The 9,791-nt window shown below is 45.3% G+C and overlaps 1 protein-coding gene across 17 annotated transcripts in view; it reads left to right on the top strand.

Moving 5' to 3' along the window:
* Positions 1-9,791, top strand: part of Kmt2c (lysine methyltransferase 2C) — a 297,069-nt gene that overhangs the window by 281,553 nt on the left and 5,725 nt on the right. For 13 of the 17 annotated variants that reach the window (XM_029570484.1, XM_029570489.1, XM_029570488.1 and 10 more), the window contains 4 exons: positions 1,224-2,340; positions 3,508-3,644; positions 5,461-5,603; positions 5,859-6,027. In XM_029570484.1, the coding sequence (XP_029426344.1) occupies positions 1,224-2,340; positions 3,508-3,644; positions 5,461-5,603; positions 5,859-6,027 (1,566 nt within the window). The remainder of the gene's footprint in view (positions 1-1,223; positions 2,341-3,507; positions 3,645-5,460; positions 5,604-5,858; positions 6,028-9,791) is intronic. The other 4 variants (XM_029570494.1, XM_029570491.1, XM_017801705.2 and 1 more) reach the window with 1 other exon arrangement.

Here is a 9,791-nt window from a genome sequence, read left to right as displayed (position 1 = left end):
AATAAATAATAATAAAATAATGATAATAATAAATAATAAAATAATAAAATCCAAGCTGCCTGGCAAATACATTTAGGCATTTAATTAAAATTCATTCCTAGCTGAGAATAGGAGTAGACTTCACCATGTAGTTTCTTTCTTTCTTTCTTTCTTTCTTTCTTTCTTTCTTTCTTTTTTTTTTTTTTTTTTGGTTTTTTTTAGAACCGGGCTCCCCTTAGCCCCAGCTGTCCTGGAAACCACTATGTAGACCAGGCTGGCCTTGAACTCACAGAGATCCGCCTGCCTCTGCCTCCCGAGTGCTGGGATTAAAGGTGTGCGCCACCATGCCCGGAGTAATTTCTTTTTTTAAATTACTTTGTATGTATTAGTGTATTGCCTCCATGTGTATAAATGCACCCATTTTATATAACACCTGTGGAGGTCAGGAGAAGGTGTCAGATCCCCTGGAATTGGAGTTGTTTAGCTGCCATGTGGGTGCTGGGGACCAAACCCAGGTCCTCTGCAAGAGCAGTCAGTGCTCTTAGCTGCTGAGCCATCTCTCCAGCCCCAACCATGTAGTTTCTTGAGCTGGTTTGGGCAGCAGCCTGCTCTAGACTCAGTGAGGCACCTTTTAGGGTAGGAATGGGAGCAGATGGGAGCATGTGTCTCTACTGTTTAGGGTTATGACAGCCTGTCGCATATATGAGAGATGCTGCTACTTTTCTCTTGGAGCAGGTGAGTCCCAGCCAAGGGCTCGGGGTTAGCATGCTTAACTCACTGACCAGGGCTCCTCTCCGTCACTTTTATACCAGTTGATTGAGCCCTAAATTAATAGACAAACATTCCATCAATGAAGTAAGCCCTTAGCAGATGATGTTGCTGTATCCTTAAAAACATTTAATGTTCTTTTATACAAATTAAATTAGTTAGGTCTCCTGATATCATTAGTTTTTCTGATTTTGTTACAGTTAGAAAAGGGGATATCTCAAAGTTAAGAGCAGAGCATTCTTCAGATTCTGGCTTTGTAGCAGAGGCATGGAGCCTCCCCTTGTCCCTCCTGTCACCAGCCTCTCTGTTACTACCTAGCATTCTCAGTGTTGAGGGTCAGTTTGCTATGCCTGAAAGTTCACTCACCTGTTGCTGCCCCCTTAAGCCATAAGGCATTAAACTCTAACTGTAACCAGAATTGCTGTAAGGGCCTGCAAATCCCTCCATTTTCTGATGGTTTCTTTTTTGCTGCCCAGGAATCCCTTCCTTTGATGCCACAGTCCCCTATGAAGGAGCCTTCCAAAGCATTTCACCAATACAGCAACAATATCTCCACTTTGGATGTGCACTGCCTCCCACAGTTCCAGGACAAAGCTTCCCCGCCTCCATCACCTCCCATCACCTTCCCTCCTGCCTTTGAAGCAGCCAAAGTCGAGGCCAAGCCTGATGAGCTCAAGGTGACAGTCAAGTTAAAACCGCGGCTGAGGACTGTCCATGGTGGGCTTGAAGACTGCAGGCCACTGAACAAAAAGTGGAGAGGGATGAAGTGGAAGAAATGGAGCATCCATATTGTAATCCCCAAGGGGACCTTTAAGCCACCATGTGAAGATGAAATCGATGACTTTCTAAGGAAGCTGGGCACTTGTCTTAAACCTGACCCTGTGCCCAAAGACTATCGAAAGTGTTGCTTTTGTCACGAAGAAGGTGATGGGCTAACAGATGGACCAGCACGGCTGCTCAACCTTGACTTGGACCTGTGGGTCCACTTGAATTGTGCTCTCTGGTCCACAGAGGTCTACGAGACTCAGGCTGGTGCCTTAATAAATGTAGAGCTAGCCCTGAGGAGAGGACTGCAAATGAAGTGTGTCTTCTGTCATAAGACAGGTGCCACCAGTGGGTGCCACCGGTTTCGATGCACCAACATTTATCACTTTACTTGCGCCATTAAAGCACAATGCATGTTTTTTAAGGACAAAACTATGCTTTGTCCCATGCACAAACCAAAGGGAATCCATGAGCAGGAGCTAAGTTACTTTGCAGTCTTCAGGAGGGTGTATGTGCAACGCGACGAGGTACGGCAGATTGCTAGCATCGTGCAGAGAGGGGAACGGGACCATACTTTTCGGGTTGGAAGCCTCATCTTCCACACGATTGGTCAGCTGCTTCCCCAGCAGATGCAAGCCTTCCACTCTCCAAAAGCACTCTTCCCGGTGGGCTACGAAGCCAGCCGGTTATACTGGAGCACACGCTATGCCAATAGGCGCTGCCGCTACCTGTGCTCCATCGAGGAGAAAGGTGGGCGGCCAGTGTTTGTCATCAGGATTGTAGAGCAAGGCCATGAAGACCTGGTGTTAAGTGACTTGTCACCTAAAGGTAATGTCTGCTCTTAGGCAGGGCATGCTTTATGTCTGTTTCTCTCGTGTTCACTATAGACCAGCAGATGAGGTTTTTTAACACAAAGCTTTTTTTGTTAGCATACTTTACTTTCTTCTTGTGCAGTTTATAAACATTTTCCTAGTCAGTACAGATTTGAACATAAGAGTTGGTAGTAAGGCCTGTCTGTCATTTCCCTCGGAGTCCTTCTTCAGGAACCACATCAAAGCATGTTGTTTATGGGTACTGTTTCGTTTCTGCCTCAGGTTTAGAGCTGGGAATTAGAAACAGCATTTTATACTCCTGGGCAGCTCTGGATTCTCATTTGATGCAAAAAAGTATTACAGAACTGTTTTTAAAAAATATTTTGATGATTAGAATGTTTTATTTTGTGCATATGAGTATTTTGCCTGTGTGTATATAAATGCACCTGTGCATGCACTGACTGTGGAGACCAGAAGAGGGTGCCAGATCTCATGGAACTGGAGCTATAGATAGTTGTTAGCTGCCATGTGGGTGCTGAGAACCAAACCTAGGTCCTCTTCAAGAGCAAAACAGCCAGTGCTCTTAATTGCTGAGCCATCTCTCCAGTCCCTTAGCTTTTGCTTGTTAAATTTTTAAGTCTGAAATACTCTAAAGATATTTCCAAATAAAATGCCAGTTTCATGTCTTAATTCACACCTGAGGGAATTCATAGCTCTAACTATTACTAATTGGACTAATCCTTTTTAAGTCTGCTGTGTTTTTGTTCAATATCAACGTGAATTCATTAATTTCTTTTACTGCTTGATGTCCTTAATGTGGCATTATTTTTTTTTCTTTTTTTCTTTTTTTTTTGGTCTTTTTGAGACAGGGTCTCCCTGTAGCCCCAGCTGACCTGGAACTTGCTATGTAGACCAGTCTGGCCTCGAACTCACTGAGATCCACCTGCCTCTGCCTCCCAAGGGCTGGGATTAAAGGCGTGCGCCACCACGCCTAGCCTGGCATTATTTTTCTTTAAATTTGAGGAAGTCTTTAAAATAAGCTGCTGCCATTAAGAAACATGTTCATTAGATTGCTGTCCGTGAGGTTTTGAGACCGTAGTCATCACAAGTGGTTGTTCTTCTCTGGGTTTTCTACTGGGTCCTGAAAATTCACTATATAAATTATGTTCTTGTTCACAAACAGGTGTTTGGGATAAGGTTTTGGAGCCTGTGGCACGTGTGAGGAGAAAGTCTGAAAGGCTGCAACTGTTCCCCGCATACTTGAAAGGAGAGGACTTATTCGGCTTAACAGTTTCCGCAGTGGCACGGATAGCTGAATCAGTGAGTGTCTTGGTTAAGGTCCAAAATTATTGTTTCCCAATTCAGCAAGTCTACTTTACCAGGAATGGTTATGTTCCTGCTTTCCAAAACATGGCTTTGCCTGTTTACTGACGCACTTCTCATAAGGAAAAGAGACACTGGTGCTTAATTAAGATTTTTCGTAGAGATTACAGAGGAGCAGTTAAGGTGTTACCGTGTCTTCTCTATGCCAGATGGATGAAGGGACCCCCCGCCCCTTGCCCTTGGCCTTCTGAAATTCTGGTGTTCTTCAGAAAAAAAAAAATTCTTCCCCTTTTCCTAACCCCTTTCTTGACATTCTCCTGCCCTTGTCCTAGCAGGAGGGGTTCCCAGAGAGCACTGGGCTGTATAGTGTGTTTGGTAGTGAGTCTAACTGCGTAACTGTGGAGGAATACATTTCACTAGAACGCTATTCTGGAGCCTGGAGGTGAAGCTTAACCTCAGCATCTCAGGAGGCTGAAGAACATTTGCAAGTTGAAGGTCAGCCTGGGCAGTGCTTGAGACCCGCCTCAGAACAAGATGCAAAGACGACTCAGGCCACAGCTCAGTGGCGACGTGCTTTCCTTGCATGCCTGAGGTCCCAGGTTTAGTTCTCAGAACTGCAAAAAAAGGGATAACAAGAAAAAAATGTTCTAGAAACGAAGACCAAGCCAGTGAGATGATTTAGCAGGTAAAAGTGCTCGCTACCCAGCTTGACAACTTGAGTTCAGTCCCCAGGACCAGCTTGGTGGAAGGAGAGAGCCAACTCCCACAAGGTGTCCTCTGACCTCCACATGCACCATGGGGCTACACATTCACATGCACATGTTAAACAAGCAAAAGTCATTTTAAAAATTTAAAAGGCCCTTGAACATATTAATTATCTTTAATTTACTACTGACACTGCTAGAACAGTGAGAGTGATGGCCTCATATTAGGGTCACATTTGAAAGAAGTGAGAGATGCTGGGCATGGAGGTGCACACCTTTAATCCCAGCAGGTGAATCTCTGAGTTCAAGGCCAGCCTGGTCTACATAGTGAGCTCCAGGCCAGCTGGGGCTACAGGGAGAAAAAAGGATATATTATATTATATTATTATTATTTTATTTTATGTATATGAGTGTATTGCCTGCATGTAAGTGCATCTGTGTCATGCAGTGCTCACTAAGTCAGAAGAGGGCTTTGGATTTCCCTGGAACTGGAGTTATAGTTGTTACCTGCCGTGTGGGTGCTGGGAATCTAACCTGGGTCCTTTGTGAGAGCAGCCAGTGCTCTTAACTACTGAGCCATCTCTCCAGCCCTAAAAGTTTTTTTTTTTTTGGCATGGGGCAGGGTGGTCTTTTTGAGATAGGGTCATCCTGTAGCCCCAGCTGGTCTGGAGCTTACTATGTATAGCAAGCTAAGCTACTTAGAACTCACAGAGATCTACCTGCCTCTGCCTGCTGAGTGCTGGGATTAAAGGTGTGCCCACCATGCCCAGCTCATTCTTAATTTTCAAAGTCCAGACAAATACATTCACTAGATTGTAAACCCTGTTTGTGGGTGTTGAAAAGATCAGACCCTGAAGCCATGCATAGGAGTGTTTAGGCTGCTGTGCTTGTTCTGGGAGTTAAGCTTTTCTTTCAGGAACATTTTCCTGGACTTGCCAAGTTCTGCTCTGAAATTGAATTTGCACATTCAAAAAATGTGACTGTAGGCTCATTGTATTCAATAGGTTAAAAGATCATTTTGTTATAGGAAAAATGTTTATAAAGTCGCCTTGGGCCACCTCAAGATTATAGCCTTGTCCAGATGAAGTACTTGTGCTTTTCCTTTTTAGCTGCCTGGGGTTGAGGCATGTGAGAACTACACCTTCCGATACGGCCGGAACCCTCTCATGGAGCTGCCCCTGGCCGTGAACCCCACAGGCTGCGCCCGCTCCGAACCTAAGATGAGTGTCCATGTCAAGAGGTTCGTGTTAAGGTATTTCGTTTTACCTTCACACAGTACAGCCCAGGGTTTCTAGGCATTTCAGTGGTTTTGTGCTTGATTTGTCTGCTGCTTACAAACCCTGCTGTCTCCGGCTGTGTATGTACCTGACAACGTCAGAAGACGCGCTGTGTGTCTGCTAGGCAGCTCTCTGTGTGCTCTGTCAGTAAGACATCAGCTTGGCCCGGCTTCTGCTGTCCAGAGGTGTCTTCAGTTCCCCTTTTGTTCTCCTGCTGTGCTTGTCTGCAGGCCTCACACCTTGAACAGCACCAGCACCTCCAAGTCATTCCAGAGCACAGTCACTGGAGAGCTGAACGCACCCTATAGTAAGCAGTTCGTCCACTCCAAGTCATCTCAGTACCGGAGAATGAAGACTGAATGGAAATCCAATGTGTATCTGGCTCGGTCTCGGATCCAGGTGAGCATGTCCAGGAACAGACGTGATGAAGTGGCTCCACCTCGTGACGCTGACACCCAGAATAGGAGCAGTTATTCCACACGACTGCAGAGACAGTCATGTGTGCTGTTTGTTTGGTGTTTGGAACTCAGGGCAAGTGCTGTGCCACGAGCCACAACCCGGTCCCGGAATCGTGCTTTCAAAGTCATGTCCAGTCTAGGCAGCTTGTAACTCTAGGAATCAGTAGAGCTGTTTTCAAGCACATGTGAAAAATAAAAATGAATTCCAGTACTTGGAAGGTAGAGGCAGGAGTATCAAGAATTCAGTCCATCGTTGGCTACGTAGCAAGTTCAAGGCCAAACAAATTCCAAAATTTTTTCATAAGGTACTCCAGTTTGGGAAGCTGCCTTATCCTTGAGCTTTGCCTGTGTCGTTGCATGTATCAGGTGTACAGTAGATGAGTATCTGAGTGTAAGTCCACCTACAGGCTAAACATTTAAACCATACGCAGAGTCCTGAGGTCCTAAAGTGCAGTCTCAGGCCGAGGTGCCCAGCTGGTGTCTCTTCTGTCTTAGAATGGAATCGTAAAGCTCTCACTTGGCAAAACTTCTTCAGTCTTCATGCATGATCGTCCTCCAAGCTCCTTACGTTGCTGACTAGTATCTGTCATGGCCTCCGTTGGCCTCATTGCTCGTAGATCCATACTGCCATACAGTTCTGCGCCCCTGCAAGTTCCAGCTTCTACCCAGAAGCCAGTGTGCTATGTACAGTAGAACTCAGATCGCTCTTTCCCCTTTTGAACAATTGTTAGAATCTTCTCTTTACCCTCTCACAGACCTGCCCAGGGTAAGGTCCTTTTTATCTCGCCCTGTCTGGAGCACTATGACCTTCAGTCTGAAAAGCAGTCCGTTTTTCATTCTTTTGAAGTTCCTGTCCTCTGTTTTCTCTGTTCGCATCTGTAGACCGAGGTTGGACTCCTAACATCACCAACTGTAGCCCTCCACACCAGCAGCTGCCACTGGGAACTTGAAGCTGACGCAGCTCTGGAGGGGCTTGGGCCCATGGGGGGACCCTGAAAAGTTCTGACTTCTTTAGAGCTTCTCTCCCTCTTTTGTTTTCCTTGTCTCTGTTCTTCCTGAAACTTCCTCTACTTTATCTGCCTATCTTTTTTGCACATTTTTAAAACAATCAGCTCTAAGCCCTTTGTCCTCTTGATCGTCTCTCGCTGGGCCTTCTCGGCCTGGGAGCACTCTCTGCCGCTTTCCGTGCTTTTCTCCCCGGTCATTTTTTTGTTTTAGGTATTTTGAGATTGATCATTCTGTACCCTAACCATTTTTGAGAAATGTTTCTAGTGCGATCTTAACTATGTCTTTAACTTGTCCTTAACCTCAGTCATATTTTTATCACTTTACTTCCTACTGTGTCCGTATGTGCTTTTGCATGAGTGAGGGTGTGCCACAGCACACAGCGAGTGGCAGTCAGGGAGCTTTAAGGAGTTGGTTATCTCCTTCTGCCTTTACATGAGTTCCAGGGATCTAACTCAGGTTGTCAGGCTTGGCCAGCACTGGCCACCTTGCTGGCCCAGCTGGAGTCATCCTTGAGCGTCCTGTCATTTTCTTTCATCCCCTCTCTGCTCACACTTCAGGAGACCGTGGTGATTCTAGTAGATTCTTGTGCTCTGTGCTTATGTCTTAGGAATGCACACACATACACACCCTTATCTAAATAGTATCTCTCTTTTCTCTACTGAACACAGAGGTCCTTCTGCAATCTCCTATCCTCATTAATGGCTGTGTGACTTCATGATGCTAATGAGCTGTGGTTACACCATCCCACTGTGAGGGCTGTTTATTTTGTTGACAGCATGCCTCACAGCAAACATTGCTATCAATATCTTGTATAAATATCCTTGTGTATCAATAGTTTAATTCCTGTGGGGTATAATCCAAAAAGTAAAGCTCCTATGTAAAGCCATATGTTTCTAATTTAGTAAATAATTCATTTACCAAAAAGGCCAAAATTGCTCATTTTTCCTGCAGTCTGCGAGACTATTCTTTTCCCATGCGTAGTAGGTATTCCTGTCTTGTACTTGGTAGGCTGGTAAGTGGCCTGACCCAGATCTTCCTTTTTTTTGGGGGGGGTTTTTTGAGACAGGGTCTCCCTGTAGCCCCAGCTGGCCTGGAACTTGCTATGTAGACCAGGCTGGCCTTGAACTCACAGAGATCCACCTGCCTCTGCCTCCCAAGTGCTGGGACTACAGGCGTGCGCCACCACACCCAGCTGGTTTCTTCATTTTTTACTTGCTTTTTTTTGTTTGTTTTAATTTAATTTGGTGCGGGGGGGGTTCTTTTTGAGACAGGATCTCTCTGTAGCCTCAGCAACCCTGGAACTTTCCCACCCCCCACTCCCACCCCCGTCTCTTACCACCAGGCCAGGCTAGGTCTCTTCATTTTTTAAAAGAGATAAGTCAGTTCACATGCGAAAGTCATTATCTTGCTAACCCCCTCCCATGCCCTCTGAGGGGAATATCTCTGATAGACTCCATGGGTCAGACATCATCTTCCCTCCGATTGTCTTCAGCAGACCTGAAAGCAGAAACCCAAATTAGGACAAGAAAATGAAAATCATTTATGAGAATTACGTCTTTCTCAGTATGATGTTTTCCTACAACCTTATTTGCCAGTGACTTTAATTTTTTTTTTTTTAATGTGTACGTGTTTATTGCCTGCGTGTAGGTAAGTGCACCTGTGTCGTGCAATGCCCACAGGGGACAGAAGAGCCTGTCGGATCCCCTGGAACTGGAGTTACGGACAGTTGTTAGCTGCCATGTAGGTGCTGGGATTCGAACCCGGGTCTTCTGCATGAACAACCAGTGTTCTTAACCGCTGAGCCATCTCTCCAGCCCCATTACTACTGACTTTAAAAACAGTGCATTACGTGATTCACCCCAGAAACTGACCTGGACACTGTAAGCTGCCAAATGAGAAAAGGGCTGAAATGTATGACCTCAAGTTCTCTGTGAGCCCAGCTACTTGGGAGACGTAGACAGGTGGATCATTGGTTCAAGAATGGCCTGGACAATTTAATGAGACCCTTTTTGAAAAAATTAAAGAGTTGGGATGCATTTCCACGCTTGTCTGGATGTGCAAAGCCCTCAGTTCAATCCTCAGCACTGGGTTTATTTCCAACTCTCCTGGTAATAAGAGCAAAGAAATGTTTTCTGTTTCTCTACTTTCCTTGTGTCTAGGAAGCGCTACTCGATAGTATTCATGACTCTATAGTTACCCTCTTCCTGTTCTATGAAGTATCTTGTTCTTTTTGTGATAGTAGTGGGCTAAACTGCATACCAGAAGGCACTAACTCACTCAGTTGATGGTGAGTTAACATGGCATCATATGGACAGTAAGCGAATCAAATAGAAAATCTATACAGCCAGTCAACAGTAGTATGTACACATTGTCACAATCCCATTTTGAGTTGCTGGCACAGGATATTGCAGACTAATGTTGGCTCACTGTACTGGTGGTGACGAAGGCTAATGTTAAGGGGCCACATCTGGTGAGGGCCTCTTACTGTGTCTTTCCAGAGTGGAAGGCAGAAGGGTTGGGGGTAGGGGGTTATAGGATAACTCCTACTATAACTGCACTGATCTATGCATGAGGACAGAGTCCCAGCGACCAAGTCACCTCTTAACAGTCCCAAACCTAGCCTAGATACATTCCAGGAATTTAATGTAAAACAGGACATAGAAACAAAGTGGTGATGCCATAGTTTTAAATGGCAAG

Source organism: Nannospalax galili, unplaced genomic scaffold, assembly GCF_000622305.1.
Source record: "Nannospalax galili isolate Female #2095 unplaced genomic scaffold, S.galili_v1.0 scaffold302, whole genome shotgun sequence".
Classification (NCBI taxonomy): Eukaryota; Metazoa; Chordata; class Mammalia; order Rodentia; family Spalacidae; genus Nannospalax; species Nannospalax galili.
This window is presented reverse-complemented; position numbering and strand designations above follow the sequence as displayed.